Source organism: Cebidichthys violaceus, unplaced genomic scaffold (assembly GCF_023349555.1).
Source record: "Cebidichthys violaceus isolate CVI_PGR_0920_01 unplaced genomic scaffold, fCebVio1.0.p SCAF_28, whole genome shotgun sequence".
NCBI classification, from domain to species: Eukaryota; Metazoa; Chordata; class Actinopteri; order Perciformes; family Stichaeidae; genus Cebidichthys; species Cebidichthys violaceus.
This window is the reverse complement of record NW_027176461.1, coordinates 2,489,228-2,508,663: the sequence shown is the minus strand read 5'-3', so window position 1 is coordinate 2,508,663 and position 19,436 is coordinate 2,489,228. Positions and strand designations below refer to the sequence as shown.

Below are 19,436 nucleotides of genomic sequence, written 5' to 3'. Positions count from 1 at the left end.
AAAGGAAGACGATGTACATTTTGTGTTTTTTCTGGATGTTTGGTGATATTGCAGAAAATTAGATGTATACAAATCAGAGCCCCAATTTGTTCTTGCAATGACTGAAGCAGTTATACTTTCATAATTTCATACCTCCTCCTTTTGAGTAAACCCTCCCAAGTCATTAGTGGGCGGTGTCATTGTGCATATAACAAAATGTTGACTAACTTTACACAACACTGGCCCGGTTCAGTGTAAAGATCTGAGTATAGATGTACTGAGGAAGGAGCACAGCTGTGAGGAGCTGTGAGAAGAAACAATGTGTGAGCAGGTTTTTTGTACTGAGGAGCAGCGATATGCAGCACTGTGTAACCTAGCAGCACAGAGACGGCACTGCTGTTCAGGGCGAGTCCTTCGACTGTTAATGTGCAGATCTGATTTTTATTTGCACTCCCTTCTATCTTCACACCCAGTCCAGCCTCTGGGTTTCCAGAAGTTGCATACATGTAGCCCAGGAGCTGTAGCTGCATATTGTTGAGCTGCTTGTACCAACAAGCATAGCCCTGAATACTGAGTGAACAGTAGATTTCGGCCGTTCCTTCAGGTTTGGTGAACATGTCAGCTGGAGTCTGGTTAGACCTGGTCGCTGAGAGAGGAACCTGTGGAAACCGCATCAACCAAAAAACGATTTACTGTCACGGTCCTCATAAATGTAAAAGTAAAAGATGATGAACCTGTGAGAATTACCTGACATCATTATGACATCAAGGGCTATGCCGAAGACAGTGATCATCTTATTTTATGACTGAACATCTTTGGTATTGGTACTGTGTTTTTTATCACTGTGTATGCAGTTTTTACTGAATATTGCTGTAAGCCCTCCCATCAGGAAACATGTGTTTTCTTTGGTGGTGTTGTATTGCATAATATTCCGTGAAGTGCCTCTACACACCACAGACATACTGTAGTGCCACCTTATGACAGGAAACAAGATAACAAAGACCTGAGATGAACCCTGACGGTCAGGTGTAACAATACATCATCATTACACAGAGTGTTATGTTTGTGTGATGGAAGTACAGCAGCTTTAATGGAGGGAAGCAATCAATTTATTAAAGTCAGTCTAATCACATAAACAAAGCACAAATACTGTATGTACATAGTATGTATGAAGGTAAGAAATATTGGTAATAATTCAAAATTCAAATGTGTCCTCACTGAAGCCACTTTCATACGTATGTGGAGGATTTGCAGTCATGTAAACTATTTGCCTCATTCCCTCTCCTGGCAGCTGTCTGTACCAGTACCTCTGTCGGTGTGAGATGTCCTTAGTGTGACTGCAGTTCATTGTGGCAGACTGACCCTCCACCCTCCACAGCAGAGGGGTCTGGGTGACATCACTCCCATCAGTTAGACCTGTGAGGGTAAAAAATATCACGTCATGTTACAGGACCACCAACAACAATATACAATCATCAGTATGAATGTAGAGATAAAGTAACAGCTTCTCCTCATAATGTAAAGTACCTACAATCCAGAGCAGAGCTGCAGAGAGTTGGATCAGACCAGCTGTGATCATGATTGAGTTCGAACTAAATGAACTTAGAGACCAGAGTGACTGTCAGTCTGTGTGCTGGAGGTGTGATGTTACAGATATGAAAGGTTACAGCAGGGAGTGTCTCTGTACTGTATGATGTCCAGTGATTGTGCTGGAGGTCCCGCTACAGTACAGCTGATAAATAGACTCACTAACAGATGTGCCAACAGTGCACTGAGGTTTTTGTTCAGCTTCCACATGTGTCTGTATCACTGTGTTCACTCACAGCACAGAAGTACAGGCCTTTATCTTCTGGCTGCATGTTCTTCACTGTGAGCATCAGGCTTGGTGGCTGAATATCTCCACCCTCTGAAGGCTGGTTCATACGCATGTTCTGTCTTTGTAAAAGCGAAGACTGCTAGTTTCATGGTTTCTCCCGGCAGCTGTCTGTACCAGTACATCTGGAAGTAGGCGCCACCCTTCGTTTGACTGCAGCTCATTGTTGCGTTTTCACCCTCGTGTTTCCACAGCAGCGCAGTCTGGGTGACATCACTCCCATCAATAAGACCTGTGTGTATAATAGTTACCAATTATACACTTTCACTCTTTTTGTATTGCACTGTTTTCGGAAATCAAAGAAAGAAAGCAGAGTATGAAAGGTTCTCTTCTGTTTTTCACTGTTCTGTTCATTCAGACTGCAGTTCAAAATGTTTCTGAGAAGAAAGCTCTACTTGTATACATGTAGAGCTTGTATACAAGTAGAGCTATATCGGTAACAATGTCCTCATAAAGATACAAATGTAAAATCTTCATTCTCCAAATACCTACTTTGATCACACACCTGTTTCCAGAGCAAAATACTTGAATGATGCAGTTCAGTTGCATTTTCTATCAGTATATTGAAGACAATGAGATCACTGATCTAAAAAACAAAATAAACCAGTAACCTAGAGAATACTTCTTTTAACTGTAATGAGTAGTAAGGACCTTCCTTTTCATAACCATATACTGATAAATGACCTATCTTCAGCTGCTAGTGGTGACTCTTCTACTGTAGTTTAATTGATTAACAACTTCTCCTCCAGTAGATGGCGCTGTGTTCATACATACAGAGAGACAGAAATCTGGGAATTCAGACAGACTTGAATCTTAACACTGAGTTCAGACCCAGACTCAGTGTCTTGGTTATTAGATGCTGACTTTGAATGAACCATTACATTCATTTTCATGCTAATTTAATTGTGCCCCCCTGGCGTTTTCAAACCCGGACTTGTCCTCTAAACTCCTCTTCCTCTTCCTCTTCCTCTGGGTCTCCTGCAGGTCACAGTAGATCATCGGGGATGACATATTTATTCACACAGCTGCGGTTGGTTTTCACAGACATCTCACTAATGTACACACTTCAGAGATGTGTGAGATTTCACAGACCAATAATAAACTGGAAGGCTGCTGTAAACCCACATTCAAGGAAAGATTGTTCTATGGTGGGACAGTATGATTCACTTTAATGTAATCAATCTTAAATACACTCTGGTATTTAACTTCTTACGTCTGATGAGATCACTTAAACCAGCAATCACAAAATGACAGTTATAACGGTTAACCACCATAATTTAAGAGAATGAAGATCTTGACCAACATGATTTAACAGTATGTTTATTTACACATCAGGTGGTGGTGACACAAACAAACACGAGGATTTCATCACAGTGTTCCATGACGTTATGGTCTGCAATGCGTCATAATGCTCTTTGTGACAAACAACAGTTTAATCCTTGGTCCTGCAGACTTGAAAGTGTCCACCACCTGTCCCTCAAAAGGCTCCATCTCTTTACAAAATAACAAAACAATGGTTTCAAAATGCCTCAAAACATATTGTATATATATCAATCAGTTTACACTTTCAATTCTCATACTGTCAGCAGAACAATGTTTGTTGGAAAACCAAATAAGTGAGGCCCCCGCCAGCTTCTTCCAGACGCACTCAGTCTGCACTTTGACCCAGCGGTGCACTCGAGGTGAAGCGGTTAGTCCTTTGTCATGAACATTAGGACGGTTTAAGTGTCAGTTCACCCGGATTATTGAACGCGATTTTATTTTTGGTGCTCTTCGGTTTTTTCAAGATGTCTCTCCAGAAACAATAGTGTTACTCAGGATAACTCCCAAATTATTTTTGCCTTGGGTACATTCTTCTGGACGGAAACCGCTGACAGGGAGACTTGGGAATAATTTGAGTAACAAGGACATTATTTATTTATTATTTAAGAACCATTGGTGTTTTTAACATTCAAAACTTAAGCAAATAAAACCAAAACTATGTGGTTATGTACTGCTAATATTTTGATTTTTTGATTTTTAGAACTGAACGTTTTTAACAGTATGACTATGAGCGGCTTCAGTAAGGGTTGAAAGGTCGCTCAGGGGAAAGTGTTGAATCCAGTCTTGTTGTGCAGAGGGATGCCCTCCGCTCCTCTGAACTCCTCTGCGATGTCGTCGAATGTGCGTCCTTTTGTCTCCGGGAGGCGGATCCAGGTGAAGGTGAAGGCGACCAGAGCCACCGCCATGAAGAGGAGGTAGACGTACGCACCGCACACTTTCTGTGTGTGTGGGAGGAAAATAAAAAACACATTTTACACAAGAAAGTAGAAAAACAAAGATTGTTTGATTTTGTTCCTTGGTCTTTTTCAGGTTGGCTGCCATCTCTGCAGCACTATAACCAACAGATGTTTCCATTGTTAACTGTTAATTTAATTACTATTATTTCAACTTGATGTTGCCGGAGTTAGCAATAGATTTATACATATTTAAGATTGTGATTTATGTCTGTTTTACAGTATATGTTTATAATGGATTGAACAGATTTATAGCTTGTATTTCACAGACATATCTCTAAGGTATAAGGGAACTTGCAAAAGCAAGCAAGAAATCCACGTCTCAAGTTTATCTCGGTGGTACAGCATGCAGGCCTACAGTATGAACCCACCAGTAATGGAGGGAAGAGGAGTGCCAGAACAAACTTCCCGCCCCAGTTGAGCATGCTGGTGAAGGCCATAGCGATGGGTCTGCCGGGCTGGTCGAACAGCTCGGCAGCGATGAACCACGAGATGGGGCCGGGGCCCAACTCGTAGGCCGAAATCAGGCCGAAAACCAGCAGGACCTGCAGGCTCCGCAGCTCTGGGACCAGGTGCTGCACGGTGGATGGACACGTTTGTTGTTAAAAGGTGGATCTACAGTCGGGTCATTGTGAGTTTGAGGGTTAATTTGTGTTGAAATTTGTGTGCAAAAATGGGTATGGTATTAGGGTTAGCCTGTTACGTAAATGTATTATGATACATTTGAAAAGTAGGATTGTGTTTTGTTCACCTGAGAATTAAGTTAAAAATAACTTTACTAAAGTGGATTCCAGGTTTGTCAAACATAAGACATCTGCTTACCAGGACAGAGTCCACTATGGTCATGAGTAAGTTACACACGGCTATGGAGATGAAACCAGTCAGGAGCAATCTCCTCCTTCCTGCTCTTTCCATCAGGAAGAACTTGAGAAAGAAAAAAAAAACATCTCAGTGGTGCACTTTGTGGCAAAATCTACAAAATATGACACCACTCGTATTCTAAGTGTTGACTGTTGGGTTTGTATTGAGCAGTCGACATGATCATGTGTTGAATAATACTGTTAATCAAACAGTGAGTTAAAATGTCAAAGGTTCCCACTAGATATTGTACTCACTGCCACCAAAGTGAAGGTGACGTTGACGGCCCCCACGCCCAGAGTCAGGTATTTGGCCTGATCAAACTTGGCCTGGAACATTCTGGTGGAATAATTAATGATCTGGAAGAAAAGAGCAGACGCTGCTTTTAGATTACTGGGTTACTGGGACGTCTCTGTGTGTTTTTAGGGACAGGGGTATTGTCCTGACCCACTGCCCCAGAATCTGAGAGTCGTAGAGAAGAGCTGAGCCCTGAATAATGTATTGAAGAAATACTACAACGCTGCAAGTGAAATATTCATTAGACAGCGAGTAAGCCATACTAAATGATGAACAGCAATTTTTTTTTAGATGCCTTCAAATTCACGAGTTTTGCCAGAAAACGTTTCACAGATAAATGACCGACCGCGTTGAATCCGGACAGCTGGCTGCCCAGGTTGATGACGAGGACGATGATGATGGGCTGCTTGTATCGGCGCTTCTTGAAGAACTCGTGGATGGTGACTCCGGTCTGAGTGTGGGCGGCCTCCTCCTTCATCTCTTCCAGCTCAGCGAACACCTTGTCTGAGCGTCCTCTCAGCCTCAGCAGGGCTGCAGGGTTAAAAGCACATTTCTGTTCTGATTTTTAAGGAACCATCCACAGAGCTGAGAGACTAGAGTGCTTTAAAAGCATGTCTCTGATTCCTGGAGGTCAGCCCTGAATCTAAAAGCTGATGACAAAAGTTCTTCAGCTCGTCTCCCTCTCTAATCGGTGACTGCAGGACTGTTGCCCTGTTGGATATCTCTATGATATAACTCCAGCGTAATGACTACAATAAAATACCTAAAAGTGGGACCCACCAGCCTCCGCTTGGATCTCCTCTCCCCGGTTGATGAGCAGGTAGCGAGGGCTCTCGGGACAGAAAGGCAGGACCAGGTACTGCGCCAGGGCCGGAATGACAGACAGCGACAGCATCAAGGCCCAGTAATGCTCCGTACCCAGCACTGTCTCCAGACCGGCCACCTGCAGCAGACAGATACAGGAACCTCGTTCAAGGATGCATCTTTCTATCATATCTCTATGATAATGTTTTAGTTCTAAACATTTATTTGTTCAAAGAGTCTGAACTGAGACTGTTGTTGGATATTTGTTTCTGGATGGATTTTGACTTGAGATCAGGAACTGAAACTAATCTATTGGTACCAGCATCAACATACATAATCACTACTGTATACAGAAGGTTATAAATCACATCTAAGCACCACAACATGATGTGTCATTCTTATTGCAAATGACCTTATAGAGACAAAAATAACACTTTGTAGATCAGAAACAACTTTTGTGATCCACAAGTCTGAACAAATGTAACTATTTAGCCTTACCAGCACCATTAAATGTAGGCGTAACTTGTGGGAGGTAACTTGGGCAACAGAGTCAGAGATTTAGGACAAAATAAGTAGCAAAATTCTTACAATCCAACCTTAGACTTTATCGATCTTATCCTGGTAGGCCTCTAGTGGAAAGGAGGGGTTGTAACAGCAGGCATAAAGAAAGTAAACGTTAATCTTATCTAACTTTTCCAGTCAAAACTGAAGATTTCCAGGGCTGTCCTCACCATTCCCAGCAGGATGCCCGAGGCGAAGGACACCTGGTTGAGTGTAGCGAAGGCCCCTCTCAGGTTTGTGGGGGACACCTCCTGGATGTAGAGCGGATTAAGAGTCATCACCAGGCCGCAGAAGAGGCCGAACACCAACCGTCCCAGGATGAGAACCTCAAACGACTGGCTGGCTTTGGAGGCCGACATCAGACACGCTCCCACAACAGAGAGACAGTTCACTATGAGGATGGAGTTTCGTCTGGAGGGGAAGACGAGGGACGTTAAAAGACCCGATGGAAGTTATGAGAAAAATATTTTTTTCCTGGCCTTTATTATTACCTCCCGTAAGAATCTGCGAGGTATTTGACTCCCAGCGAGCCCAGCAGGGCTCCGAAGTCTTTAATGCTGACAGAGAGCGACCACAGGAGAGTCAGGCTGTGATCTGGCATCGTCTGGTTGTGCCTGACTCGCCAGGTGTGGTTGAAAAACTCTTCAATGATCTAAACAGTGAGCAAACGGCAAAAGACAATCCGGAAACTCAGTAGAAATTCAAACTGTGGGTGTGATTGTTTAACATTAAACTGAGTACAACTTATTTAAAACCGGAATTGTTCCTTGGGATGGACTGGACCAATCAAACAACACCAATTTAAGTCACTTCTACTGTCAGTATTGTAACTATTCCAGACAAAATATTTTGTGGGCTAGTCTTGCGAGGAATTTAAATGTCGAATCACTTGCAAGCATGTAGTGCAGTCTACCTGTGAACTAGCAAAACCCTGCCAGACCTGGAGCTGAGCCAGACCTGGAGCTGAGCCAGAGAGTTTCGGGGCTTGTTAAGTTTATTTAGTGTTTTATTGAGGGCTGTGAGATATTTGTTTGACGGTCAGTCGGTTTTCCAGTATCCACTGTTGCATGATACTGTTGGACTTGGTTGTCCACGGTCTATAATGTTTTTTTTGTTGCAGTTCTGAGCTCGATTTTTGTTGTAAGACTATTTTTCTGCATTTTGTGACCTTTCTGCATATCCTGATAGTGTAATTTTTTAAGGTATTATTTCAAATGAAGATATTTTCTATTTCTTTGTTGATAAAGATATTCTTCTATATTCTTTTCTCAATGGATCTTGATGAGCAGTATATTTACAAAGCAAATTCTAAAACTAAAATACGTGACAGTAGTGGAAAATGTGAAGATGTTTTTTGAATATCGGGGACTGTTAAAACTTAACGATTGGTGTCAGCATCACGTCCTCGTGTCTCCCCCCCCTCAGCTCCCGTGTGTCCTGCTCACCTTGGCTGGAGCGTTGACGTTGCCCGTGTGGTAGCCGATCTGCAGGGAGCCGAGCACCGCTGCCAGGATGGAGGTCAGGAGTGTGGCCGTCAGATGGCTCTGCAACAATGAAGTTAGTGACATTTATTTCTTTGCTTTGCTTTTTGATTTTAAACAGAAACTGGTTTTCATGGAACATTAAAATGCTTTGAGCATTTTCTTTATTGTATCAAACACATTCCAGATGACTCCTTGTAATTATTTTAAGTTACAAACATGTTTTCTGAATGAGTTGCCCTAAGATGTTCTTTTTCCTACTTTTTTATTTGCACAATAAAACTGTACTCTCAACCCACAGACGTGCTGTGCATATTTAAGCAAGTGTGATCTGAGCTCACTGGCCCCACATGGTTCTACAAATAAAAGCAGCCGTCTGACTTATTTGTAAAGGTCAACTATAGCAACCACAGTATTTTCACACACTGGCAAGATGTACAGAATTTCAATTACCACAAGTGTGTGTTAGAGCTCCTTCTGTCTGTTCATTTGTAGATTAAAGGGTTAAAAGAAACAAACCTCCTGCGGTGCCATTTGTTCAGGTGAGGCGGGGTTTCACTCCCTCAAGATGTGGGTACATGTATCTTCGTCTGACTCGCTCTGCTGTAAAAAACACAAATTATGTGCTGACATGGGATTTTATGTGTGATAAAATGGCAATTAGACTAAATCACATACAATATATTTAATGTTTTATAGAATACTTTTACTTCGAGACGAATACATTTATATTGTCATTTTGAGTAAAAAAATTGTAAAACTGCAATCCTATGATGAGCTCTCACTAGCATTAAATCAAAACAGAGATGCCCTGGACCTGAATGCTACAAGACAGAAAAGGATGTCTAGAAATACTGCCTGTATAGAAATGAAATCAATCAGTAAAATGATATCTTGCAACACGCAGTGTTTTGTTTCCTTTTATGTCAATTCACCTGGACTGTTGAGAAAAGCAAACTGCTCGTGTTGACGAAAATATAAATCAAAAAAGTGAGAAAGAAAAATAAATCCAGTTAATTGTCGTTGTGAGGTGAATAACTGCTCGTAAAAATGTTCATTTAACTTTCAGACTCATTAACCATTCACATATTGAATTCTAAAATTAAATGAAAAAAGTGATTAAATAATTAAATTAAATAATTACCACTATCCCTTGTACAACAGCTTTAGTAAAATCCTGACATTAATACATAGTTACACCTTTGTAGACAGTTTATTGACTATATTGTATGTCTATATCAATATATATATATATATATATATATATATTAACATCTACATAAACTCACCACTGTTCCTGAGTGTCGTATGTTGATCCCGTCTTTATTCCTGAGTTTCAGATATGACTGTGTAAAGTGAACACACCACTACTAAAAACTGCACACACGCACACGCACACACACATGCACCAGTGATGAAGTCGCACCCAGCTGGTGAATGTGGGGCAGGCCTGACAGAAAGGCAGCGGCGGGCCTCCTCTGGTTCTCATGGACCAGCTGATCGACGTCCTGAGCTTTAACTGACTGAGGATCAGCTTATCTTCTGCACCCATAGCCTCAAATTAACTCTGGTGGAAACAGCGCAACTGTTCCCGGGTCAGGACCAAAAGGCAAATTGTTTCCTTTTTGGAGCACCGAGTTGTCATTTTGGCAATCACACAGCCACGTGCTTTAGCTGTGTGTGTGTGTGTGTGTGTGTGTGTGTGTGTGTGTGAGTGTGTGTGTGAGAGAGAGAGCGTTGTGGGTGACTTTGTCCTGATGATGTTCATTGAAATGGAAAACTCACGAGTGTCTGATGACCTCACATCTCCACGTGTCTTTCTAGGAACTAAGAAAGAATGGTTTTAAGTTCGAAAGATATACTTATTTCTCCAACTGAAAACTGAGATTATTTTATCAGCATAAGGCCTCATAAGGGGCTGCACGGTGGTGTAGTGGCTAGCAGAGACAAGACATGAAACTTGATGACTCTAAATTCCCCGTTGGTGTGAATGTGAGCATGAATGGACGTCTGTCTATCATTGTCAGCCCTGCGATAGTCTGGCGATAAGCGGTTAAAGGTAATGGATGGGGATGGAAGGCCTAATAAGATTTTCTAAACCCATACAAGAGCAGGAAACCTTACAACTGACAGTAACATGTGAAAAGTTATGTTTTCACTCAAAGACAACGAACCTCATGTCAATTTACGATCATGTAGACATAGAAAAGCCACTTTGTTAAATGCGGTTTGTTTTTACATTAGCGTTCCTCACACAAACACATTCAAACACTATTGATGTAAGTAAATTACAATGGATAATCTGTTGGATAATAGTTGTTATGGCGGAATCTGTTCAGCACATACATCTTTGTTCTTGTAACTGGCAGGAAGTATTACAGAAAAGTGATTTCAGGAAGTGAGGAAGAAAATAAAGCAAATGAGTCTTCATGCAGTTTCACTCCTGAGTTGAATTGGAAAAGCCTGCTTGCTATATAATACAATGAATATGAGGGAATTTAAATGTTAAATGGTAACAACTGAGGTAAATGTCGACAGCAGCATACTTGATTGCACCTTGTTGGTCAAGATTAGCTGACTGAGGCAGAGACACTGTGTGCTGCTTTCAAGGATAGTCTCTTAACGGGCAACACCCATCACACAACGCTGTGACAATGTAGAGCCTCAAAGATTTAACAGTCAGTACCAGGAAGAAGTGAATGTCCTCCTCCTGCGACAACATGCCTGATATCGGCTCGAAAAAGCTCCCTGCTCTCTGTCAGTCTGAAGCTCTGGAGGTATCGGTTTCCATCCTGGATCTGGGACCACAGATTAATCCCTGAACCGGACCGATTACATTACATTATATTACAGTCATTTAGCCGACGCTTTTATCCAAAGCAACTTACAATTCAGTATCTATCTACACACCGTAGACGCAGCTACGGGAGCAATTTTGGGGTTAAGTGTCTTGCTCAAGGACACATTGACATGAGACTAGTAGAGCAGGAGCCGGGGATCGAACCACCGACCCTCTGATTGAAAGGCGGCCCCTGCTCTCCACTTAGTCACGGTCACCCGATCCTGATCAAATAGCTCACACAAGGGGACGTGATGGAGCTTTGAGGGCTAAAGCCATCTAGGCCTGATGTGGGTTATTTAATAGATAATCTTGTAATTTATGTTCATTATAGTAAGGGGGATTATCTGTATTTACATTGGCGCTTGCATGTGTTTGCGTTCAAATGTGCTTGTGGGTGTTTTGTGTTTTACGTGGTTGCTATATTTTAATAGCGTATCCATATATTGTATGTGGGTAATGGATGTAATGGAGAAGTTAAAATCGTACTTGCGTGAAAATCGTATTACCTCAGTTTCACGGTTTTCCTGCTTTAGTTTCAGCTGATGAATTGCATCGTCCGGTGTTTTTTTGTTAATTTCCTCACATTCATCATTGAGGTCTAATCTAACCCAGTCTTATCCAATGACTGTTAGCTTGGCTGTGTTTTGTTTGCATGCTGGTATTTGCAAACACATATGTGCACATGAGGTGAGTAAAATACAGGTTACAAGTGAAATGAAAATGAAATCATGATAGATGCACACATACCTGCCTCTTGAATAAATCCAAATAGGCAGTAACTGCTTTTTTCGCAGCCGAGTTGCACGAGCCAAATAAATAAAAGCATGAAGAAGAGGGATGAACCTAATCACAATGTTGGGAGAGGGAACATTCCCCGACCTCACCACAAACCACATCATTTGTGCATAAAAATGATCTTTTATCGTAAAACGTAAGTAAAATATGTCCAAATAAATATTGAGTGTGGCCCTTAGGGCCCCGGAGGTGATGAAAAGCAGATAAATCCAATCCACAAAAATACCTGCGCTGCACTGACTCATATGTGAAACACTTGAGTTGTGTTGAAGACGGAAAACAGAAGTCCTGCCATTAAACTTAAACTTTACGCTATAAAACTGTGCTAGTTTCACATTTTAAATCTTTATTTCTTATTTACGCTGTAAATTATGGAAAGCAACTTTCCACACTGCTGATAAATGTCACCAATTTCAAATATTAGATATCTCCTGTTCTGTACTTTGTGTAATTTTTTGTGATTTACTTTCAGACCTCAGAGAACAGAACATATTGTGCTTTTAAATCACCTACAAGAAAATTAATTTAACTGAAAGCAAACAGGGATTTAGAAGTGAACGTGCTTGCACCCTGCTCATTCTGAATTTGTGATGAAAATCGAACCACAAAACCACCCCGATGTTACAGGACTGTGTTTAACACAAACCTGCAGCACAGCAGAGCACAAAAAAGAAAAAGAGAGGAAAGAATAATTAGCATTGGGGGGCAAAATGCGTCGTCCACCTGCAAGCTTTGTTCCTGCAGCTGAGTTCTCAATCAGCGTGTGGATACGCCTGTCTGGAACATGACCTCTGACCCCTGAGCCCTGGCCTCCTGGCAGGCAACCCCCCCTGACCCTGCTGGGCAGGTGCTGCTGCAGGAACAGAGGGCATCAGGCACAAATGGTGAGCGGCGTGCACCGTCATCCCCCCACCGCTAATGTTAAGCTATCACACAGACTAATTGCCCTCTATAATTACCTGTAATGGTGTTTGATCTGTTTCTAAGTGTTTCAATGCCCACAAAAGAGAAAAAAGGTGTATAAAGTGACTTGTCACTATTAAAACATGTGGGCTCTAACAGACTCCTATGTGGACAGATGTCCTATATTTCTCCATTTTGTTAATTAAGATCTTTAAAGAAAAAACATGCTGTATCTAGACATGCTGGATTAGTATATTTTTAGTGGAGAAAACATCATGCAGCACCTGTACTACTGCCCACACATCCCTTCTAAAACCCCAAATTCCAGTCTTCACCTATGAAACCCCTTTAGCAACCCCCCCCTCCACCCCACCTTCAACAAAGGAGAAAACACACACACTCTCTAAAACACACATACATCCCTAAGCAGCTGCGTCATTACGAAACTCTTTTGAACTTCACACTGGAAGTCAAATGCCACATGTGTCAGTACAAGACAGATGCACTGCAGCTGCCTCTTGGCTCCAATTTCATCTGTGATACAACCCCCCCCCCCCCCCCCCCCCGATTCCAAATCACCAGCGACCTCACCCCTAAGCCCTCCGCCTCCCATCATGCACTGACAACATCCGCACCTTTGAAGTCTCATCCCTAAATCAAAGAATCTCACACCGCACACAAATCATGAGGCCAAACAGAGTGCATCTTTGTAGTCAAGTTTTATCAGTCAAAACATTTTTGCAAATTATGAAGCAACAAGAGAGTCCACCTTAAGCTATTTTTACAATATCACCTGCCAGTTTTTAAACAAATAGTGGCATATAAGTCCCCATAAAAGATAGAAAGTTGCAGGACATAACCTGTCTTTAAAAATAAGTATTGTCAGTTTATTGAATTTAACTGGCTTGGCTGATGATGTGTAATAGACCTGTGTGTGTGAATACCTGGCTAACAGGGTTCAATATGTGGAGTTGCAGTCTGCAGTGAACCATCTTCACCATTGGGGGGCAGTGTTGAACTCCTTCTCCCGTCCACAGAGATCTTGTCTTGTGCTGCAGCTCTAAATGCATTTCTGCTGCACAACACTGAGTCTAAACGAAGCATAGTGTGAGTAGATGTGGTATGAAACCATATCAGGATCAGTTGTATATTATCGTTACTTTTGTTGTTGTTGTTTTTCTGGCATGGTTGTACCGCATGTAGTGCAACTATGATGGGTAAAGACCGTGGGAAGAAGAGGGGAACGTTGAAATTCTGGACAAGAGAAATCCTGCTGAACATTGCTCCTATTTCATAATTAATAGGCTTTTACAACTACTTAAACTTGAGTCAAAACAGTTACATGCTAGCAAAATGGTGCTTGGTAGCCCTATAATATATACACTTTCATACGCTCCTGCAAAAGATAAGTGATTGCCATATATCCAATATTTCTTTCCAAGTTTAGCTCTGTAGGATATCACAACACTGACACATTCATCAGGTGAAAGGGTGATGATATAAGTGTAACATTCTCTCTCTTTTAGCTCTGCTTTTTGGTCTCTACCAACTCCAGAGGGAAATATCTGCTTAACGCTCCACCATGTTAACCAGCTAGTTGATATCTTTGTCTGATGTTTGGTGCACAGTGGGGGTTTTTAGAGCTTTTTGTTTTGCTCAGAACAGCTGCCGGCCGTGTCCAAAAATGATGCTTTGAGAGCGGTAAGAATAAACCAAAACAGTAAAATTGCAGCCAGGCAGCCAAACAAGGAGCTGAAACTCACTAAGAAGCTCCATAAAGTTGAGGGGGACACCTTTTACATTTGTCTTCATATTATCATTTGATAAATATCGATTATAGCCGCTTTAAGTAAGAAATAACTGGTATGTTTGGGTTTCAGCTGTCCTGAATGTAGGGCATCTGCAGGCCTTTTTCTCATTATGGCCGCTTTAAATTTATGTCTCAGTTCAGGTGGGGAAAAACACAAACTACCCAAAAAAGTCGAATCAACCCAGGTGTAAGCCACTGCTGTGTGCCAAGATGCACTTCGTTAACTCCTTCAGTGTGGGTTCCCCTCCATAAAACAGCTCTCTTATTCTTTTTGGTCCTGTCTATTGTTTAGTCTTGAGTGAGACTATTGTGACACAGGTTCCCATAACTCAGGAAATAAGGCCTGTGTAATAAGTGGAAAAATATTTTTGTTTTCATTTCCTTCGCCAAACATCTGCACCTCAAGCCACATCATTTACCAATTTCACCCAAAGACAACACGTCTCAGTGTTTTGTTTCCCAACAGATCTAGTTTCTTCAGCTATGAATAAGAAATATTGTCAAAACACATCGAGATGGTCCCGACAATCCTGTCGGGGCTCTGCAGTGGAAAAGTTGCCGGTGAGCGGCGAAGACAATCTTGGCTTCTCCCCGTCAGAATGACAGTCCTCTGTAGGCCTCCCTCACTATACGTCCCCCATCGTGATTAGCAGTGATTACTAGGCTGTTAGGTTGGTTTCAGATCGCTTGTGTGATCTGCAGCTCTGCGGCGTCTGGAAGCACTTCAGCAGACACACAGGCCCAGTGTTCAGTCTCCACTCAGGAGAGACTGCACAGCCGTCTGAGAGAGACGTTTCTTTTCTCCTTCTTGGCACAACTGCCCACTTCAAATTAGACGCGACTGGACTTGTGATTGTAGTGGATTAAGCACCAAATAGATACTGTATACATTCTTGACGGCGTTTAGTGATGACAGGAGTCGTAAAACACAAGCTGAAATAGTCAAATAACCCCACCACAGATAAAATAAACAGTGCTCAGAGCTTATGGCATACAGTCTGGTCTAAGCATTTCAACGTGAATTAGCTACTGTAATAGCCTATTGTTTGACATGATGTAAACACAGAGAGAAGTATATATATATATATATATATATATATAAGTCAGAATGGCAGTGAATAAGTGAACACCAATAAACCCCATAATGAAATTTAGTAAATCAAACAAACAAACAAAGGTTATTGTACATATTTACAATGGGTGCCTTTTTTGTCTCATGTTCATGAGCCACTGCAGTGACTCTTGGGAATATAAGAAATACACAACTCCACAACAAATGCACAAGCATTCAGACCACAATAGCAAACTCATGATTCTCCAATTTTGCAACTCAATTGTTCCCAAATGTGAGGAAGAAATTTTATTTTCATTCCAAAACTTGTTCGTAAGGTCTTTTTTTTCGTGTGTTTTCCTTCATCTCATACCCTTGTGGGTATTTAAAAAGACTTACTGCTTTGTCTTGCATTAGGTGGCAAAGCTCCAAGTATGTGTGGTGGTAAGTGTTTCACAGAGCAGGACTGACAACTGTTGGAGGACAGACAATACGTGTGTTTACATACACTAAATGTACTCCGAAATTACTGGGGAGACTCAAATATTTATTTTAGGAACTGGCATGTGTAAATGCCACATCTCCTTTACAATAACTGGAATAAACGTGAGTGTAACGGGTGAAATGAGATGATATTAACGGGATACTGAGCCGTGTAAACATTTTACTCCATTTACTGGTTGGGTTTAGTCATCTGTGCCACCTCTTTTTCCTGGGACTAATAAGAATATTTAAACATCTCTGCACTGTAATCTGATTTGGAAAAATAAAATCCCCACCAGGGGGTCTTTGTCAGAGATTTGTTGATGTTACTGCAATTTGTAAAGGTGGCCAGTAGAACCCTATGAACCCATGATCACCAAACAAAAAAAACAAACATGCGGGATTCACCATTAACACACTGGAAATAGTCTTTAGCTGTGTACTGAGTAATGAATTATGAACTATGTAGGGTAGTAAAACTAGCCGCATAAAATGACACATTAGTTATGTGTAAACTAACGGCCTTCATTGTGGTTTGAACTTAAAGCTGCATTAATCAATATTTTTTAATTGTGAAAGGGGTTCCTCATACAGACGAACCCTCAAGAGGATTACCACACAACTCTGCCGCTCTTTTTAATTTCTCTTAACTCATTGTATTTATGGCACATTTACTTTATAGTTTGGTCTCATCAGGCCAACCGACCTGCTGGGCGCCGAACACCGGACAGACAAAGTTAGCAACTAGCTGGTGAACATAGCGGAGCGTTTAGCAGATAAAGAACCAGATATTTCCCTCAGGAGTTGGTGGAGAGCAAAACGGAGCTAAATATTGGACTTGGGATGTTGCTCTGTGTCGGCTACATCTGTAAGGATGCAACTAGGGTGAAAATGTAATTTAAATAAAACATTACGCTTTGTATAACCCTTTACAGATGATATTTATTTATTATTTACCGGGTTGAATTCTTGAGGAGGCAGATGATTAAATTAACAAAATAAAATGACAAAAATCGCCAGGGAAGAACCAACTGGCGATGGACTCAGCCGATCGCTGAAAGCCAGTATATTGGTCCATTCGTTCAACTCTAGATGTAACCCTTGAGGCAATTATAGTTCATGGTTGAGAGTCTTAAAAAGATAATTAATGCAGCTTTAATAGGTTCATACTGCCACGGGCTTGTAGAAATGTTTTACCTGCTGTGTGCTACAGTGTCTAGCTGTGTTAGTGTACTGCTTAGACTGAGTATGTTCTATACCAGGATTGACTTTTAAAGTACTCATATTACCTTTGTTATTACTGACAGCTGCTACACATTTTTCACAATCTGTAACTTTTAGTGTTTTTTTCTTAACTAAAATTATTTATTTTTTGTTAGCACAAACTTTATACAAAAGTAGAAAAACAATGAAAACCTCAATGCATCTTGTGCAGACAACATGCTGATAACTGAGAGAACTACAAACAACCTGATGGGCTTGCATTGGTTTTGGGTTGCACTAAAAGTACACCTTTAAGTAATCGTGTGGTAAGTTATTACAGCTAGCGTTCCCCAACACTGGTACTGTATGTACTGAACAAAAACCAGACCACATTGTTCACAAAGATCTGATTCTGAAGCCAAACATGTCAATGTGTCTAGAGAGTTCTGTGCAGTGCAAGGGGAGTCCTCAGCTAATTCTGTGCTGATAAATTAGACTTCATGGTCACAGTTAGATTGTAATACATGCCGTTCACTTAATATGCTCACATACAACATTACACATTCTTTTAAGCCTACATAGCTCTTTTTTTTTGAGTATCGAGCAACATTTGGGCTGAATTTGACTGTAAGCTCTTCTTTAGTGACTTACTACTGGCTGTGGGCTGCTGTGTGTAACAGGGGAGGTGTAAGTTTAATTTAGTAGCCACAAAATGTGTGTTAGTGCCTGTTCCTGTTAACAGCAGACTAAAACACAAGGGGAAATGTGGTATCATACACATCTTCCAGTGGTGATCTTTTTACAAATATATTCTCATTCTTACCTAGACCTTTGCAGTCAATTCAAGAGGAGAAAAAAAACACGTACAAACGGATAAAATGTCAAACATAGGGAGGAGAAAGTGCAAATATTTTGGCGCCGCTTCGTTTTCTTTTCGCTTTTTTCTGTTCACTTTTTTTTTTTCAGGAACTTCTTAATTTGTCTGCTCCATCTTTCTCTTTCCTGTCAGCAAGCGTACAGATGCCTTCCCTCTGTGCCCTCTGCTCTCGTCTCAGCTTCTGGATCCTTCTCTTCTCACACCAGACGACCTACTGGGAACAGAAAGACAGACGGACAAGAAAGAGGAAAAAAAATTTTGTATCCGGCAACCAGATGCACTCACACATAGCTGCTGCGTGACAAGACAATGACCTCTCTCCACTCCACAGGCAGAAGCTCACTTACACAGACTAACACACACAATTTAAAGAACATACTGTATGTAACATCTCATATAGTTTGATAAAAAAATGATCTCTACTGATGCATGGTGTGTCTCTGAGTTAACATGTGGAAAGCTGATGTTTGTCTTCCTCTTAAACCGAGCGCCTTTCCTTCACATCTCACCAGCATCGTTTTTTTTTAAATTTTATTTCCATCAGCAGCATGTAAACTTATTTCTTTGCCATCTTTTTTTCTTGTACAAAAAAGTCATTTCTACAGGATGAAGTCAGTGGTTACTAACTAAAGTTTGACTGCTAAGCAGCTGTGCCCCACCTACACTCAAACGGACCATACGCACCGTCACATGTGCTGACGTTATGTGACAACCGAGCAATAACTCAACATTCTCTGAAGTTGGGTGTGTGTTGTGTTGCATTCGTGCTGAAACTGCTTGGGACAGTCGGTGCTCTGCACAAGGGATGGACTGCTCTCTCATCAATCAGACGAGTGGGTGGGTGGGTGGGGTGGGTGGGGGGGCGGGGGAGATGGGTAAAGAGCTTAGATTGTTTACAGATGGCTGTCAAGAGGGGAGCAGAGGTCCTCCAGAACCCTGTGAGCGCTCAGTGTGTGTGTGTGTGTGTGTGTGTGTGTGTGCACGCACACTCATTTGCATATTGGTGTATTCAAACGAGGGTTGTGTTTGTGTGTATATATGTGTACGTTTTTCTATCTATATGTTATGTTTGCAGGTGTGTGTGTGTGTGTGTGTGTGTGTGTGCGTGTGTGTGTGTAGAGGCTCTCTTCTGGCCTACATGAGGTTGTGCGTGTGTCTGTGTGCGTGTGTGTGTGTGTGTGTGTGTGTGTGTGTGTGCGTGCGTGTGTGTGCGTGTGTGTGTCAGCAGCCCGTGGGGGGTGGGGATGTGCAGGTGCACTCTCTGTCAGTGCTGGTTATGTTAGTCCAGCTTCAGGTCTCAGGCGATGCATTCGCTCCACAGTCAGATATTCTGTTCAAATTTA

At 41.6% G+C, this 19,436-nt stretch overlaps 2 protein-coding genes across 8 annotated transcripts in view; both read right to left on the bottom strand.

Annotated features, from left to right (window-relative positions):
* Positions 1-3,933: 3,933 nt before the first annotated feature.
* Positions 3,934-8,663, bottom strand: LOC137880351 (solute carrier family 2, facilitated glucose transporter member 1). The gene is made up of 10 exons (XM_068721680.1): positions 8,649-8,663; positions 8,094-8,192; positions 7,140-7,300; positions 6,819-7,059; positions 6,064-6,226; positions 5,630-5,814; positions 5,244-5,345; positions 4,951-5,052; positions 4,500-4,703; positions 3,934-4,113 (listed from the first exon to the last, which is right to left on the bottom strand). Exons 1-10 carry the CDS (start codon positions 8,661-8,663, stop codon positions 3,934-3,936), a joined length of 1,452 nt encoding a protein of 483 aa, XP_068577781.1.
* Positions 8,664-15,612: 6,949 nt separating this feature from the next.
* Positions 15,613-19,436, bottom strand: part of smoc1 (SPARC related modular calcium binding 1) — a 43,991-nt gene continuing 40,167 nt past the window's right edge. For 5 of the 7 annotated variants that reach the window (XM_068721757.1, XM_068721756.1, XM_068721760.1 and 2 more), the window contains one exon: positions 15,613-18,307. In XM_068721757.1, the coding sequence (XP_068577858.1) occupies positions 18,291-18,307 (17 nt within the window). In that variant the 3' untranslated portion in view covers positions 15,613-18,290. The remainder of the gene's footprint in view (positions 18,308-19,436) is intronic. The other 2 variants (XM_068721759.1, XM_068721758.1) reach the window with 1 other exon arrangement.